This window comes from Rattus norvegicus, chromosome 10 (assembly GCF_036323735.1).
Source record: "Rattus norvegicus strain BN/NHsdMcwi chromosome 10, GRCr8, whole genome shotgun sequence".
In the NCBI taxonomy this organism is placed as follows: domain Eukaryota; kingdom Metazoa; phylum Chordata; class Mammalia; order Rodentia; family Muridae; genus Rattus; species Rattus norvegicus.
In genome coordinates, this window is record NC_086028.1 from 45,770,450 (window position 1) to 45,788,650 (window position 18,201).

An 18,201-nucleotide genomic window follows, 5' to 3' on the forward strand; every position below is an offset into this window, starting at 1 on the left:
CCCCACGCAACTTCAGGGAAAGCCTCAGTCCCGGGAGATGCTGTTTAGTCGTCCATGAGCTCCCTAGGCAGCAACCTAGCCAGGCCTGTTCTGTCCTCCCAGAGTGGCTGGGAAGGATGGCAGCTGGGTCGGGGACAGTTCTGACTGGATTGTGGCTTGACTCCTGGACTAGCTGTATGATTTCAGGTGTTCCCATCTGTCCTGTCCTGGGCTGTGTGACTCTAGCCATTCTGGTCCTAGAGTCTAAGCCTGCATGTGAAAGGGGTGTCCACCTATGTCACTAAGGTACTATTAAGCACCCTGATCCCTTTCTGTAATTGTCATTCCAGCCATTCTTCAGCAGAAACCCCAGAGTTCTCTCTCAAAATTCTAGAGACCAAAAACCCAGGTCAGAATGGGCAGGGCTACTTTTCTCTGGTCTCTCCTTACTTCCAAAGATTCGGTTTTGCTGTGTTCTTGTGTCCTTCCTGTGTTCCTTCACCCAGAGAGTTAGATGCCCCAAGCTATCTTCCCTTTTGTCCTTTTCCCTTCTAAATGTGACTCGGTTTCCCAGGTGCCTCACTAGTCAGTGTCTCCCACCCAATGGCTCCTGGTGCCTCGTGCTTCCTTGGCCTTACCAGCACAGCTGGCTGCAGCCCGGTCTCCTCTCATCTTCCCTCCCTCTCTGTTCTCAGGGGAATTAGTGTCTCCTTTTGCAGGTATGCAGTCTCACAAATAAAAAGAATTTATAACGGACCCAGGAGAAAGTTGGGGGACAGTTTGATTGGAGTTTTAGAGAAAAGCATAAAGCAATTGGAACCCTGCCACTGCTGGGAGGGTGGGTAAGACAAAGTCGTGGCTTGAGTGACAAGGAAAGCAGGTGGGTTCTACAGTGGAAGTCTCCAGGCAGCTGCAAGGGTGGATGGTCCTTGGAAAGAGAATGGCTGGGCGTGGTGCCTTTAATCTCAGCACTTAGGAGGCAGAGGCAGGCAGATCTCTGGGTTCACATATGCCACTGGGTCCTGCTTCTATGTGGGTGTTGAGGATTCCCAACTTCGTCTTTGTGCTTGCACAGCAAACATTTTATCTATGAAGCCGTCTCTCCAGCCCCAAAAGCTATACTTTTTTTTTAGTCTCTTGACTAGGGACTGACAGTCTCAATCAGTAACATGTTTTGTGCACAGTTTAGACGCTATGGTTTTTTTTTTTTTTTTTTTTTTTTTGGTTCTTTTTTTCGGAGCTGGGGACCGAACCCAGGGCCTTGCGCTTCCTAGGCAAGCGCTCTGCCACTGAGCCAAATCCCCAACCCTGACGCTATGGGTTTTTAAGGGGGTTGTAGCCCAAGATGACCTCATATTTGCTGTGTAACCAAGAATAACCATAAATGTCTGATCTTCCTGCCAGCTTTTCCCTGTCATAGGTGAGTACTGAGGCCCTGCTGGTATTTCCAGGTTCTTGTGTCCTAGAACAAGGGGCTGACTAAACAGGGCCATGGGGGTAGTGGCAGTGTAAGTGGCTTTGTTCTGAAGATTTCCTGGAAGCTGATGAGACTAGGACAGGTCTTACTTTAGGGACTAACACAGTTCTTTTAGTCTGTGTGGAATTGGCCTCTGGTTACCTTTTAAGAAGCTGTCAGCCAATATCAGAAGATATTTATATCTTTGAAAACGAAACCTTTGAGTAAAAATCAACTATCTACCATCACTGTCATAGCCACGGCAGCTTATGGGTATCTGAGATACCCACACACTACAGAATCTACCTGGAAAAGGAAGCTTTGAGGGTAGGAATGTCTTCGAACTCTTAGGTGAGGACTCCCAATGTTGTACCTTGTTGATGGGCCATGTGTACAGCGATCATCAAGGCAGCGGCAAACAACAACTCCTTGGCTAACTGGCATCCCCACTAATACTGGTTACCACACACGTTCATCCTAGGTCATAAATAGGCAGATGGAGCCCCAGTGTTAGAAACAAAACTAACATTTTAAGGGTCCTGTTTGGTTTTGAGAAAAGGCCATCTATATAGTCTGGCTGTTCTGGAGCTTGCTAAAGAGACCAGGCTGACCAGGAACTCTGAGATTCTTCTGCCTCCGCCTCTGGAATGCTGAACACAAAAGTGCAATATTATAACCACCTTATCAAAACTAACATCTGTAACTGTCATTTCACAAGTTGCCCTAGGGGCCTCATGGCCTCACTTGCTTGAGTAGAGCTTTTAGTAGGAAACCTTGAACAGTCTGTAAGGGCTCTCTTGAGTTCGAGGCCAGCCTGGTCTACAGAATGATAGCCAGGACAGCTAGGACAGCTATACAGAAAAACCCTGTCTCAAAAACAAAACAGAGCAGAACAAAAAGGTAAAAAAGGAAGGAAGGAAGGAAGGAAGGAAGGAAGGAAGGAAGGAAGGAAGGAAACAGGTAAAACCAAAACAAAAAAAATCAGAATGAAAAGAGAAACGCCTAAGAACACACAGAGACACAAAATCAGAAACCATAGTATATCTACAAGCAAAAGGCCAATAAAGTTAAAAGAAAACAATCAAAATGAGACAAAACCTATCTGGAAAGTACTAGTGAATTCATTTTGTTTTAGGCATGGGACCTACCCTTAGGGCTAGTTTATATACACAGTGAGACTCCATTAGAGAAAACCACTATTTCCTTTGCAAGTGGTTGTCAATCTCAAAGAGCTTCTTGGTTAGGGATGAAAGTTCATGTCCACTTCCTTTCCAGTGCTTGGGAAGTCCTCAGACCCGTGAATGCTGCTGCACGGTCTCTGGAACTCACAGTTCACACGCGCACACTGCCCCTGAGGTGTCTGGAAGCCAGGGTTTCCTTGGTGTCCTCCATCTCCAATCTTAGAATCTTTGTTTCCTCTTCTACAGAGTTACTTAATGGTCTCTTTTTTGTCTTTTCTTAACACTATTACTTTATTCCAAAGAAAACACCATAAACCTAATGAAAACAAGAGTTCAAAAGCATCCTTTTGTGAGGCACACTTGGGGCAGTGTCTTCCCACTTATCGAGACGCCACAAGAAAAGGGACAGCCTAGACAAACTTAATTCTTGTTTTTGATTTTGTTTTGTTTTGTTTTGTTTTGTTTATTTTGTTTTGAGACAAGTTCTTTCTATGTAGCCCTGACTAGCCTGGACCAGGTGCCTCAAATTCATGGAGATTCCCCTGCCTCTGCTCCCAAGTGCTGAGTGCTGGAATTAAAAACAAGTGCCACCGTGCCTGACCTTGTTTTTGTTTGTTTGGCCTTGATCAAGATGATTTTCTTTAGACAAAAACTTATTCTGATACTCAAGGATGTCCCCTAGTAGGGGAAGAAACAGAAAGCAAGCCTACCACACACACACACACACACACACACACACACACACACACACACACAGAGGAGGGGGCTAGAGAGATGACTGAGCAGTTTAGAACACCTGATGCTTTTTTCCCCCAAGACAGGGTTTCTTTGTATAGCCCTGGTTGTCCTGGAACTCACTCTGTAGAACAGGTTAGCCTCAAACTCAGAGATCCACCTGCCTCTGGCTCCAGAGTGCTGGGATTAAAGGCGGTGCTCAGTTACTTATTGTTTTACAGAGGACCTTGTTTGATTCCCAGCACCCCCATGGTGGCTCGCCCCCACCTGTAACTCTTAATTCCGGGGGATTTAATGCCTTCTTCTGGCCACCCAGACATGCACGTGGTATGCTGACATACCTACGGGCAAAACATTCATACCAGTAAAATGAATCTTAAAAAACAAAAACTAAGTAAGATGCTGAGGAATAGAAAGAAACAGGTTGGATCCAGGTGTGGCTCCTGCCACAGCTCCAGCCGCACACAGGTACTATGCACATGTCAAGTGGCATGTGCTGGTGGCTCACCAACTGCCACGAATGAACTTCAGAGTCCAGTGGTCGTCCACTGGTATCTCCAGGCCTCTGTGTCCTGGAGTAAGAAGTTGGACAAAAAGGGCCAGCAAAATGGCTCAACAAGTAGGGGTTCTTCTCACACAAGTCCAATGACTTGTGGAATCCACACAAGGGTGTAAGAAGAGACACAGCTCCATTACCCTCAACTGGCATGCACATGCACACAATCTTTTTTTATTTTCCTTTTGAGGCAGAGTCTATTTGAGCTGGCTGTCATGAAACTTGCTTTGTGGACCATCCTCACCTCAAAACTCACAAAGATCTGCCTGCCTCTACCCCTCTAATGCTGGGATTGAAGGCGTTCACTACTACATCTAACAATTTTTTTAATTTTATTTTATTTAGTTGAGAGGAGTCCATGGAGGCCAAACTGGGAGCATTGGATCCCCTCTGACTGGAGTTACTGTATTTGTGAACTGCCCGATGTGTACGCTGGGGTCCAAAGTCCAGTGTTAGGGCAGCAATAAGTCCTTAACTACCATCTCTTCAGCATCCCATTCCCTACCCACTGCATCACAAATACATATAAAAATTAACAAACTGGACAGGGATGCATGGATGGTTGTGGAAGAGGGACAGGAAAGAAAGCACTCCCAAGAGAGGAAGCATGCCAGGACCAGGAAGGTCAGAAACGCAAGGGCAGTGTGTCCCACGGCCTTTATATAATGCATGCTTTTTTTCTGTGCATGCTCAGCCTTGAAAATTAGGTATTTCCAGTGGAGTTTTTGAGGTAGATTTCTGTAGTTTGAGGCCTGTGTGATCTACATAGCAAGTTTGAGCTAGCCAAGGCTACTGTCTTAAAATTTTATTTTTATATGTTCTGTGTGTAAGCATGCATTGTAGGAGTGTCCGCAGAGACCAGAAGAGGACATTAGGTTCCTTAGAACTGGAGTTACAAGTAACTGTGAGCTGCCCAACTTATATACAGAGAGCTTGGGAACTCTGAAGGGCTGGGCTACCTCTTCAACATGGTTTCTTTAATATGCTGGGTTTTCTCTCTTCACTACTTTGCTACCACTTCTCACTAAGACTAAGCGTGTGCCATTTCTGATTTTATGCAGTGGTGAGTCACAGCTCAGGACTTTATGCACACTAGCTGTCACTCTAGGAACTAGGCTGCCCTCAGGCCACAGATCTTACTCTTCCAACCACAAACAATGTAACAGTAGAATTGAAAAACATGCAATTATTTATTTTCTGTATATGGGTTTTTTGTCTGCATGCTCATCTGCACACCAGAAGGGTATTGGATCCCATGGGACTAGAGTTATAGATTGTGTGAGCTGCCATGTGGGTTCTGAGATTTTAACTCAGGTCCTCTGGAAGAGCAGCCAGTGCTCCTAACTGCTGAGTCATCCCTCCACCCCAACAGAAATTTTAATTTTAATTTTATTTTATATGTGTGGGCGGTTTGCTTGCATGTATATATGTATGTCCTGTGAGTGCTTAGTGCCCACTAAGGCAAGGGCTTGAATCCCCTGAAATTGCAGTTATGGATGGTTGTGAGCAGCCTTGTGGGTGCTGAGAACCAAACCTGGGGTCTTCTGCAGAAGCAACAAATGCTCTTAATTTTTAAACCATCTCTCCAGACACTTAATAGTAGAATTTTTAAAAAGAATTATAATTTTGGCCAGGCATGCTGGCACACCCCTTTAATCCCAGCATTCATGAGGCAGAGGCAGATAGATCTCTGTATTTGAGGCTAACCTGTCCTACATAGAGAGACCCTGCCCCAACATACATACATACATACATACATACATACTTACTTACATACATACATACATAAGCTAATTTTAAAAACCTAGGCCTGGGGGCTGGGGATTTAGCTCAGTGGTAGAGCGCTTACCTAGGAAGCACAAGGTCCTGGGTTCGGTCCCCAGCTCCGAAAAAAAGAACAAAAAAAAAAAAAAAAAAAACAAAAAACCTAGGCCTGGAAATGTAACTCACTTGGAAATGAAGTCAAGAGGATCAGAAGTTCAAGGCCACATAGGAGACTTCAAGCCTAACCAAGAAACTTTTTTTTAAGTATTTATTTTATTTTTTAAGATTTATTTATTATGGGCTGGAGAGAAGGCTCAGCGGTTAAGAGCACTGACTGCTCTTCCAGAGGTCCTGAGTTCAATTCCCAGCAACCACATGGTGGCTCACAACCATCTGTAATGAGATCTGGTGCCCTCTTCTGGCCTGCAGTCACATATGCAGGCAGAATGCTATACATAAAATAAATAAATAAATAAATCTTAAAAAAAAAACTTTATAAAAAAAGGATTTATTTGTTATATATAAGTACACTGTAGCTGTCTTCAGACACACCAGAAGAGGGCATCAGATCCCACTACAGATGGTTGTGAGCCACCATGTGGTTGCTGGGAATTGAACTCAGGACCTCTGGAGGAGCAGTCAGTGCTCTTAACCACTGGGCCATCTCTCCAGCCCGGAACTTTTTCTTAAAAATAAGCAAATATTTAATCCCAGCACTCAGGAGGCAGAGGCAGAAAAATCTCAGTGAGTTCAAGGTCAGCCTAGTCTACACAGAGAGTTTCAGGGTAGTCAGAGTTACATAGAGAGACCCTGTCTCAAAAACTAAAAAAGTAGGTAAATGAAATCAATACATCTGTAAACGAGTCGTGTCTGATCAGGAAGGAGTAGTGTTCCTGTAATGCACCTCCATAGAAGCTGGTTATCCATGCCCTCCTCCCTTTCATACGGGACTTTCAGTCTTAAGGGGAGTTGTGGCGCCTTCTCTACATGGCACTTTCACTTCTAATAAGGTCAATTGGCATATTGCACCTTTCTAAAAATTGGTTATCAGGGAAATCCCTATTTCAAAACATGGTGGGGGGTCCATTCTAATGCCCCCCAAGTCTGTTAAGCCTGACTAGCTACCTATTATTCCTCCTCTCCCTCCTCCTCTTCCTTCTCTCCCCCATCCTCCTCTCCCTTCTCCTCCTCCTCTCCTTCCTTGACTGTGAATTGCTGTGGATCAGATCCAGAGCAGGAACAAGCCTCCTGGCTCCACACCCCCAATAGCATGGGTCTGCAAGTGGTAAGGAACCACCAAGAGACCCCTCCTGCCTTGTAAACTGCCCAGCTGTCCATCAGGTCTTCCTCTTCCCAATGAAAGAAGCGGGGCACAGCCTGTCCCTCCCACTCTACAGAAAGGAAGCCACAGCGCAGAGAGGGCAAAGGGCCTTCCTGGGGCTAGGAAGTCGATCAAGCTTAGGGCTGGAGAGCTGGATCAAGCTCCGTTTTTGTTCCTCCGTGTTCTGCCCCTCCTCATGACCTGCAGAGACATCACCCTGCGGTGCTGTATGAGCCAGGAGCTGGGCTCTCCCTGATGTATTATTCAGCTCGCTGGAGTTGGCAGCTCCTGTTACACTGGCCACAGCCCTGGGCACCTGCTTCTCCTCACTTCTAGTTCCCCTCCGAGGTGATGTGGTGGGTCGTGATCATTCTATCCTGGCTTCGGGAGACCTGAGTCCACTTTGGGACCATGCAAAGGGTCTAGGGCAGGCAGATGATGTCCCTCTCTGGAGATTAATGGCCTGCTCTGTAAAACTGAGCCAGCTAAGACACGGGAGGGCTTGGCCAGAGTGAGCAAGTTGTTGCCATGGTGACTTTAAAGCAAACTGCTGCCCCAGCACAGGCCTCTCAGTCTACCCTCACTAGAAAACAACACCCAAGCACTTTCCACCACCTCTCAAAGGTGAAACCCAAGGCTGGTCTAGAGGATGAATTATGGATCCTCCCTCTCCATGCCACCCAGCCAGTCCCAGCTGCTCAGACACTGAGGAGAGACTGTAGGTCCAGCTACAAGCAAGACCTAGCTGGTCTCCAAGCAGTGTCTCCAAGCCCCTGAACCTGTGACACCTGCCCCAGGCATCATCAGGCAGAGGCCACCATGGCGAAAGAGGAAGATGAGGAGAAGAAAGCAAAGAAAGGGAAGAAGGGGAAGAAGGCCCCGGAGCCTGAGAAACCCAAACGGAGCCTCAAGGGCACATCTCGGCTCTTCATGGGATTCCGAGATCGCACGCCCAAGATCTCCAAGAAAGGTCAGTTCCGGAGTGCATCAGCCTTCTTCTGGGGCCTCCACACTGGCCCGCAGAAGACCAAACGCAAGAAGAAGGCCCGTACTGTTCTCAAGTCCACATCCAAGCTCATGACGCAGATGCGTGTGGGCAAAAAGAAGCGGGCGATGAAGGGAAAGAAGCCCTCGTTCATGGTCATCCGCTTCCCCGGACGACGCGGCTATGGCCGCTTGAGGCCTCGTGCCCAGTCACTTAGCAAGGCGTCCACAGCTATCAATTGGCTGACCAAGAAGTTCCTCCTCAAGAAGGCGGAGGAGTCAGGCAGTGAGCAGGCCACACTGGACGCCTGGCTCCAGCGCTCCAGCTCCCGAGTGGGCTCCCGTAAGCTGCCCTTCCCGTCGGGTGCTGAGATCCTGCGGCATGGAGGCAGACTCCGCAGGTTCCCCCGCAGCCACAGCATCTACTCCTCCGGAGAGCCCGTGGGCTTCCTGCCCTTTGAAGACGAGGCCCCATTTCGGCATGCAGGCTCCCGAAAGTCATTGTACGGGCTCGAGGGCTTCCAGGACCTGGGCGAATATTACGACTACCATCGGGAAGGTGACGACTACTATGACCAGCAGTCGCTATATCACTACGAGGAGCAGGAGCCCTATTTGGCTGGGTTCGGTGGGTACAGCCCGGCCTGGCCACCTTACGACGACTACGGGTACCCATCCGGAGACCCGTACAACTACTACCACCCTGACTACTATGGTGACACCCTCTACCCTGCGTATGGCTATGGCTACGGCTACGGCTACGATGATTTAGAGCCCCCATATGCGCCCCCATCGGGGTATTCATCTCCATACAGCTACCATGACAGCTTTGAGGATGAGGCCTACCCATACAGCTACTACCTGGATCCCTATGCAACTCACCACATGCCCTATCCTCCCTATGACTTTCCACATGACACTCCTTATGACATACCCTACTTTGATCCCTATGGGGTTCCCTATGCTGAAGGCATCTATGGCGGTGGGGCCGAGGCCATCTATCCCCCAGGGGTGCCCTATGTCTATCCAGAAGAGCCAGCTTTTATGTACCCCTGGGTGCCACCACCCATAATGTCGCCCCACAACCCATATGCTCACCCTATGGACGACATTGCAGAGCTGGAGGAACCTGAAGAAATAGGCAGAGAACGTCAGAGCACCTCCTTCCGTCTGCCCAGTGCCGCCTTCTTCGAGCAGCAAGGTATGGACAAACCAGCCAGATCCAAACTGTCCCTCATCCGAAAGTTCCGCCTCTTCCCACGGCCTCAGGTGAAGCTGTTTGGGAAAGAGAAGCTAGAGGTTCCCCTGCCACCCTCCCTCGACATTCCTCTGCCTTTAGGGGATGCAGAGGGAGAGGAAGAGGAGGAGGAAATGCCCCCAGTGCCCACGATGCCCTACACCCACCCTTACTGGAGCTTCCTCACACCACGCCAGCGAAACCTACAACGGGCCCTGTCAGCCTTTGGTGCCCGCCAAGGCCTAGGCTTTGGCCCTGAGTTTGGCCCCCCAACACCACGCCCAGCTACCTCACTGGCACGGTTCCTCAAAAAGACACTCTCAGAAAAGAAGCCCATTCCACGGCTCAGGGGCAGCCAGAAGGCCCGAGGCGGGCGGCCCCCAGTCAGGGAGGCAGCCTACAAACGCTTTGGCTACAAGCTGGCTGGCATGGACCCTGATCGGCCCAACACGCCCATTGTGCTGAGACGCAGTCAGCCACAAGCTCGCAACAACAATAACTCCCACGGCCCACCCTCACCCAGGCCTGCACCAAGGACCCTCACCCACTGGAGTGCTCTCATCTCTCCCCCAATGCCTGGGCCATCTCCCAGCCCCGCCTCTCCATTGACCCCACCCTTCTCTCCGCCCCTTTCCAGGCCTCCAAGGCTAGCTTCTCCCTACAGCTCACCCTATGGTTCCCTCCGCCAGCATCCACCACCCTGGGCTGCCCCAGCTCATGTGCCTTTTCCACTCCAGGCAAATTGGTGGGGCTTTGCTGAACCCCCTGGAACAAGCCCAGAAGTTGCCCCTGACCTTATGGCCTTTCCTGTACCCCGACCCTCGTTCAGGGCTTCCCGTAGTCGGGGGGCAGCTTATGGTTTCCCTAGACCTTCCCTGATAGGATCAAGGAGAAGGCCCCATCTGCCCTCACCCCAGCCCTCTCTGAGGAGCCTGCCAGGCCAGGGCTACCACTCACCATTGGGGCACTTGTCTCCTCAGTTGTCCCTACGAAGGGGCCCCTTCCAACCTCCCTTCCCACCCCCTCCACGCAGGCCTCAGTCACTTCGGGAGACCTTCTCTCTACATCGAACCTCTGGGCGCCTGGGCCCACCCCGCTCACCAGTGCTAGGTTCGCCCCGACCACCCTCACCACCCCCACTCCTGAAACACCCCCGGCACCGATCCCTCAACCTGCCCTCACGCCTTCCACGGACCTGGCGACGCCTTAGCGAGCCACCTACCAGAGCTGTGAAGCCATGGATACATAGGGCCTACCACCCGCCACCCAGTGCTGGGCCCTGGGGGGCAACGGCGGGGTCTTTGGAGCACCAAGAGAACCAGCGTGAACCAGAGGACTCTGAGACACCATGGACAGTTCCCCCATTGGCCCCCAGCTGGGATGTAGATATGGCTACTACCCAGCGCCCGCCTTCTCCATGGCCAGAAGGTGTAGGCAGCCTTAGAGGATTCTCCAGGCCCCCTCCTGTGCCTGAAAACCCATTGCTTGAGCACACAAGCCCTTCATGTGAACCACGGCCTGAGGACCAAGCCTCCAATTTAACTGGTATCTTCTTGGGCCAACACCATGACCCAGGGCCAGGGCAACTCACCAAGTCAGCCAACCCAAGCTTGGAGAATCCTGAAGAAGTGGTCATCTCAGAGGACCCTCAGCCATCAGCTGAGCCTGAGACCCTGAACACACCTCCCAACAAAACTGTTGTCTCAGAGAGGAAGGCTTTACGACCCAGCGCCTCATACCCACTGGTCACATGTAAGCAGTCAAGGGCCACATGGCCACAATGGCACCGCTGGAAGACAGTGTCTAGAACCCCAGCTCCCTTGGCCCCCACTAGAGCCCCGGGGTCCTTGCTCAAAGCTGGTAAACAGCTCCGGGACAAACCTGGGCGTTTTGCAGTTGTCATGCCTCAGGTACGTGGGCTGAGCTCCTTCCAGCAAAAAGGGTCTGCTCCTCTGCAGCCCCCAGAGCACTCAGACCAAGACCCAGAGCATGGCCCAGCAACTCAAGCCTGTAGTCTACGCTGGCCCCGCCTCTGGTCACCAGCAGATACTCACTCTCCCTGGCCACGAATACATACCCTCTCCTCTCCATCCCCCCTCCGGGGCCATGGAGGTGACTGCCAGTCTCCCAAGGACCTCTGGAAAAAGACTGGTTCCCGAAGCTGGCAGAACAAGGTATGGAGGCACAAGTCAGAGGGTGGGGTTGGGAGTTCTGGCCTAGGAACCAGAACAGGAGGTAGCCGGAGGAGTCACGCACAGCCCTGGCAAGTGGTGGTCTACGTGGACCTCTGTCTCCCTTCCAAAGGTGGGGAGAACTGCCTGGACTTTACAGGGCATCTTGGACTTGAACAAAGGAGTGTGCAGCATAGGCAGGCCCTGGGTGAGAAGACTAGATATGAGGGTAGAGGCACAGGTTCCTACTTTCTGACTTCATCGTTACAGTGTAGAGAAACAGACTCAGAAGCCAGGAGTCTGTGGAGTCTAGGCAGGCAGCCTGTCTGCAGGGAGTTCTAGACTGGCTGCCACAAACGTGGCAGAAGGTGAGCTGAATGCTGGGTGGCCCTTGAAGGAGGTGGATGATCACTCTAGCCTCCCTGGGGACACCCAGAATGGGTGGAGCAAGCCATGATAGGCGGCGTTTCTCCACCTCTGCGGACGTGGGCCCCACACAGCAGGCAGCAAGCTGGCTCCAATGGCAACTGGGGCAGCCTGGCTGCTAGGGGGACCCTGGCCCCGACGACGGGTGCCCCGTGCTGTGTGGGCTGCAGCATTGCGGGAGCGGGGCACAGGGTGCCCAGGGGTGAGGGGCAAGGATGCCTGGGCCCTCCTCACTCTGGAATACGTGAGTGGCTGAATTATTCAGGGTCTGTGGCCACCGGCAAGCACGTGAGCTGACGGGTGGGCTGGAGGCCAGGGCCGGAAGGGTTGATACTCGCTGCACCCTACTTAACAGCGTGAGGGCGTGTTGTATGCAGGCCCTCCTGTATCCTCTTCCCTTGCCTTGGGAGGGTGCACCAGGGCGGGAAAGGCCAGGGCTGCACACGTGTGTGCTCACAGTTACACGGGGCCTTGCAGGTCCATGTGCCTGAATGTGCATGAGTGAATACCATGGGCAAACACGGAAAGCAGGCATGTGCCAAGTCTCAGCAGACATGGCATCCACGGAGGTGTGCACCATCAGCCTCCCCTTTGTGCACGCACATGTGTGCACATAATGAGCGCTGTGGAGCTCTGTCAGCCCCAAGCTGACACCAGGACTCCCACTCTCCAATGTCCTTAAGGTGGGAGGACCCTAACTGCTGCTGGCTGGCACATTCCAAGTGGATGTTGAGAGTACCTATGTAGTGTATGCCCTCAATCAAGCACACGGGCCTGCATGTAGCCACAGCATACTAAAAGCATAGAGATATGTATGGGAGCTGTGAGAACGGCAGCCGCTCCAGGAGGCCCATGTGCAGTGTCTATATACTTACCCGAGCAGGAGCTGGTTCCATCCTGGGGCCTTGTGCACCATGACACAAGTATCCATCAAGCTGTCACACAAGCAAACACATGGGGTCATGAGGAGCAGGGTAGGGACACTGAGAGGACAGAGATGGGAAGGGGACAGACTCTTACTCTTGTTTGTGTGTGTGTGCTTGTGTGTGTTCAGTACACTTGCAGCTCATAAGCATGCTCAGTCCGGGATGCTTTACACACAGACTCACGTGAACTCTAAGACAAGGAGGTGGAAAGACCTTCCATAGCTAACCTTGAAGTTCCTCTCTGACAATGGGAGCAGGTGCCTGGTATGTCGAAGCCAGGGTCCACCCAGGCCTCCAGCTTGTCCCTCCACCCCTCTCTCACAGATGCACTCCATACGCAACCTGCCTTCTGTGCGGTCCCGTGAGCAGCACAGGGAAGATGGTGTGGAGGACATGACACAGCTGGAGTAAGTGGAGGGGGAGGGAGGTGGCCTAGTAGGATTCCTATACTCCCAGCTTTAGTGCTGGGCTATCCACCTGGTGCTCTGGAAATCGCCAGAGCCTCAGTTTCCCTATTTGCAAATGGTGTCATCAAGTGTCACACCAGACAAATGTGTGCAACCCAAAGCGTTATGAGGTAGACAGCCCTTGGTTCAGACCTCAGCCGCATCATTTACTAGCTAGACAGCCATGGACATAGCATTTCCCTGCAGTGCTTCAGTTTCTCATCTACAAGATTTGGGTAGCAGCTGTGACTGGCAGGTGTCTGAAGTCTCTAAAGCTCTCCGACTGTTATTCAGTCTTATGTCTTCTGCCCCAGTGTCCTCCGAGGTCCCATGAAGTGGCTATGATGTTTGCCACTCCATTGGACAGATGAAAAAACTGAGGCACAAGATGAACTATCTTGCCCAAGTTTCATAACTGGTCAGTGGCAGAGATGAGCTCGATCCCAGACACACCTGACCAAGACACCATGTCAAGTAGGGTGGAGCCTGTGTCAGGACTGGGACCCTCACAGTACCTCTCTGTCCTTCCAGGGACCTCCAAGAGACCACTGTGCTAACCAACCTAAAGACCAGATTTGAGAGAAACCTCATCTATGTAAGTCCGGGGCTTGCCAGCACAACGACCTGTTTGGATTCTAGACTAGGGATAGTCGGAAAGATGGAGGACCGTGTGACCCCAGAACTACGGGAGAGAGGGCCTGAGGCCTGGAGCCACTTCTGATAGGCATATGCACCTGTAGGACTTTAAAACGATTTATTCATGTTTATTTCATGTAGTTTGGTGTTTTGTCCTGTATGTAGGTTTGTATGAAAGTGTCAGATCCTCTGGAGCTGGAGTTACAGGCGGTTATGAGCTGCCATGTGGGTGCTGGGAATTGAACCCGGGCCCTCTAGAAGAGCAGTCAGTGCTCTTGAACAGTGAGCCATCTCTCCTGCTCCCCCCCTGTAGGGCTTTAATGACTCTGGGGCACATGGGCTCCCTGCTTCCCTGTCCTAACAATCAGCAGTCATGGTTGACCTTGGCAGGGGGCAGAAACGCCTTGCAGCCTGGGCCTGGCCATGAATAAACGAGGTGGTCGGGAGATTACAGTGCTATCTTGACCCGATTAAGACTGTGGGGCTTGGGGTTGGGGATTTAGCTCAGCGGTAGAGCGCTTGCCTAGCAAGCGCAAGGCCCTGGGTTTGGTCCCCAGCTCCGAAAAAAAGAAAAAAGAAAAAGAAAAAAAAAAAAAAAGACTGTGGGGCTTGGTTCACTCCACACTTACAACTTCAGCCTGTGCATAGTCCAGGATTCCATTAGAACGCAGGCCTTCTTGGGCTGTAGAGGGCTTGGTGATAGGATGAGACCAGGCAGCCAGACACATGTCGCATGGGTAAGGGACTCCTTACTCGAGAGCATAAAGAGGGGGCCACAGGTAGCCACGATAACCTTGTCACTGAGGTCACTGTCCATTAACAGACCTATATCGGCAGTATTCTGGTGTCGGTGAACCCATATCGAATGTTTGCCATCTACGGGCCAGAGCAGGTGCAGCAGTACAGCGGGCGCGCCCTAGGAGAAAATCCCCCGTGAGTACCTATGGGATGTGGAGGGTGTTGTCCTGGGCTGTTCCAGGTCCACTTCTGAGCTCGGGGAGCCCTTGGATGCCTTTCAGCCCACAACTCAGGTCAATCTCTCCCCAGGCACGGCACAGTCCCTCTCTAGAGGCCACTGTAGCTCTGACTGGGGGTGAGGAGTGGGCAGTGTTGGCTGCTGGCTGAACAGAGATACCCTTCTCCCCAACCCACAGTCTTGGGACTGTGGAAACTAACTGTCAGAGACAGTGACACCTAATGACTGTCTCTCCAGGCACCTCTTTGCAATTGCTAACCTCGCCTTCGCCAAAATGCTTGATGCCAAACAAAACCAGTGTGTCATCATCAGGTGAGTCAGGCTGTGCTCAGGTGGGGGACAGTTAGGGGCACCTTAGGCCGTAGGTTTGCATCCAGACATCTAGATGGTGAGATGGGAAGACGGGAAGAATACTGGGTGCCTCTGGGCCACTGCATGGCTCCTGGGTTGGAGTGCACATGGAGAGGCAGAGGGGAGCTGATGCTTTGACCCTATGCCCACCAGTGGGGAGAGTGGCTCTGGAAAGACTGAGGCTACGAAGCTGCTTCTGCGCTGCCTAGCTGCCATGAACCAGAGACGGGACGTCATGCAGCAGGTGAGACCTACCGTCCAGCCATCATGTGGTTGCCCTGCCCTGTTTCCTTAGGATCCCTAGCCTAGCCCTCTCTGAGCAACACCCCCTCCCCCCAGGGGGTCAGGATCTTGTATGTGCACTTGAGTGAACGAGATGGAATTCCAGATAGGCCAGCAGGGGTGACTCCATGCAGGGCTTCTCTGTCTCCCATTTTCCCCAGGGAAGCTCCTGGGGATAGACAGGGAAGCCATTTTTTCTTTCTAGTATCTCCAGCCTGACCTCCAGTCTTTTCAGTTATGGCCCAAGACCGCCATAGTCTCATAGATGCCGAACAGGTTCAAGTGTAGCCACAGCATGAGGCAGAGGCAACAACGGACTTCAGGCTCACAGACAGACATGAGAACATACATCCTGCAATCTGACACTGCTTTTGGAAATCCATTCCCTCAGTAAAGGTTTACTGAGGCCTTAAGCAAGGAACGGAACATCTCAGGACAGAATATTTATAACTTCGTGGGAGTTACACTCTAGGGCAGGGATGAAGAAGAAGAAAATCTAACTGTTAAGTAAATCGTGTATACTGGGGGAAAGTAGTATTAGTGTATGTCGAGAAAAACAGCTGGGAGCATCATTATTGAGGCAATGAGACAGTGATGAGGCCCTACGCAGGCGGAGATGACTGAGGAGGCTGAGGAAAGATCTTGTGCAAAGGTGCAAGCAGGTCTCGGCTTCCCACAGGACATAGAACAGTAATGTGGAGTGCGGATCAGGATCAGAGAAGCCAGGGACTGTGGTGTCAGTATACAAGGATGCATTCAGGGGCAGGGCAAAGGGAGCTAGGGGCTTGGCTGAAGGATCCGGACAAGTGTGAGAAGAGCTAAACTAAGAGTAACCACAGGCAGAACGGACGAAGAGGGGCTGCTGAGAAAATGTGCCCATCAGATGTCTACTCAGAGGCGATGGGAATGTGGGGCTCAGGAGAGGACAAGGCTCAGACTCTCAAAGTTGCCAGCCCTAGGCCCATGAAAGTTGGCAAATGGCCATCTTGGCAGGGACTCTTGGTGGTTGACCTAGGCCCTCTCTGCTCTGGGCAGTTTTCGCTTTCTTCTACATGGCTGGGAGAGCCCATGATGAGGCAGGGAGAGAGTGGGCTCCATGAGTTCTTCCTTGGGCCAGGTGTCTTCCATCTGCCTCCACAGAGTCTCATGGCCTCCCTGGCAAATCGCATGTCTGAGAAGAAAAATGACCTACCCAAGGCCCCCACATGAGGTGATAGGGCAGGAATTTATATACCACGGCAACGGTATGGAGAAGACGAGTGAGGGTATATGACATCTCAGGTCTAAGAGTTTCTGGACCAGGCACACAGCATGGGGACACTGGACAGGAAAGATCTAGGGTCAGTTTCAGGCATGGCTGGATCTAGGGTCAGAACCTATGGGCATGTTTTGTCCCATCCCCCATACACTCCAGTCAGCAAAATGGTGTTTGTGGTACCTTCTTCATTTCAGAAAAGTCCAACTCATGGAATAGCTTTGGTCATGTATCCCCACTGGACCCAACCACACAACATGGGATCTTCTCTTCCCCCACAATGTTTATAGGTCCTAGCCCATGAGACACCCCCTCCAGAGTTTTCTTGCTTCATGTCCTGTCCTATGCTGGGTACCAAGAGCAGAGAAGAGGCCACACACCCTCTGGAACCTTCCAGGGTCTCCAGACTAAAGGACAGTGTAGAACAATGCCCTACTGAATTTGACTATGAACACTCGCAGGCAGTCCCACCCTCTGCTGCTCTTTACTGGGAGCTCCGCAGGTACCGGACCGGGTGTGGGTGTAAACAGAAAGGCACTGCCACCACTGTGAAACTGGGCCGCCAAACTACTTCTCCACAAAACGTCTTCCTGAAGACGTGACTTAACCATAGGCAATGCTCTATGCATACTGAGTATTTTTCACCAGGCATTGCTTGGAACCCACTCTCCTGGACTTGGATGCTCTGCGTATCCCACAGCACCTCTCTACATCCCAGACTCTGAGTTTTCGAGACAGCAATGATGTTAGCACCTGTGTATAGGAGACTTACATAAACAAAAATTAGGGTGTGGTGGCACAGATCTACTGCCCCGGAGACTAGAGAGGCTGAGATAGGAGGGTCATGAACCCAAGGCTTACCTGGGCTATAACATGAGATACTGCCTCAAACTGAAAATAAATGAAAGGTTGGGGAGGGCATGTGTGGCTCAGTGGCAGAGCATTTCCTTAGCTCTTGCGAAGCCATGAAGCCCATACCTAGCAGTGAGTGGTGGGGAAAGGCAGAATAATTGACAAGGCAAAATGTTGGGCACACAGTAGGTACTTATAGCTGGGTACCACAGTTAGCTGTGATCGCCCTGGGTGGTTCTGCTCATGAGATGCTAGGCTCCTTGTTTTCACCTGTTTAGAAAACTTTTGAGGGCTTGCTATGAATCCATTAGCCCTGTGCAGAGACTGGGACTCAAGTGTCCTCATCTACAGAGCTGGTTTCCTACAGGGACACAGGTAATACGCAGGGAAGTGTATTTGTTGAGGTGCCAAGTACCCGGAGGAACAGGAGCCCGCAGAGGCTCCCTGAAAGAGGAGAGAGAAGCATGCAGGTGCTCCAGGCACAAGGATCTGCAGGTGTAGATGTCCTGAGGCAGGGGTGGGTGTAGATGTCTGTGGACTGGTGAGGTAGGAGGGCCACACTGAAGAAGGGGAGGCAGCAAGCAATGAGATAAGGCCTGGACTCGGAGGACAGAGCAGGACTGAGGTTAGCCCTGATAGGGTAGGTGCCAGAGGGATGGGATGGGCT

General features: G+C 51.4%; 1 protein-coding gene across 1 annotated transcript in view; it reads left to right on the top strand.

Moving 5' to 3' along the window:
* Positions 1-6,457: 6,457 nt before the first annotated feature.
* Myo15a (myosin XVA) overlaps positions 6,458-18,201 on the top strand; it is a 58,567-nt gene continuing 46,823 nt past the window's right edge. Inside the window, exons 1-6 of the mRNA NM_001427826.1 lie at positions 6,458-11,387; positions 13,061-13,143; positions 13,714-13,777; positions 14,642-14,751; positions 15,032-15,106; positions 15,299-15,389. Of these exons, the coding sequence (NP_001414755.1) occupies positions 7,812-11,387; positions 13,061-13,143; positions 13,714-13,777; positions 14,642-14,751; positions 15,032-15,106; positions 15,299-15,389 (3,999 nt within the window). The 5' untranslated portion in view covers positions 6,458-7,811. The remainder of the gene's footprint in view (positions 11,388-13,060; positions 13,144-13,713; positions 13,778-14,641; positions 14,752-15,031; positions 15,107-15,298; positions 15,390-18,201) is intronic.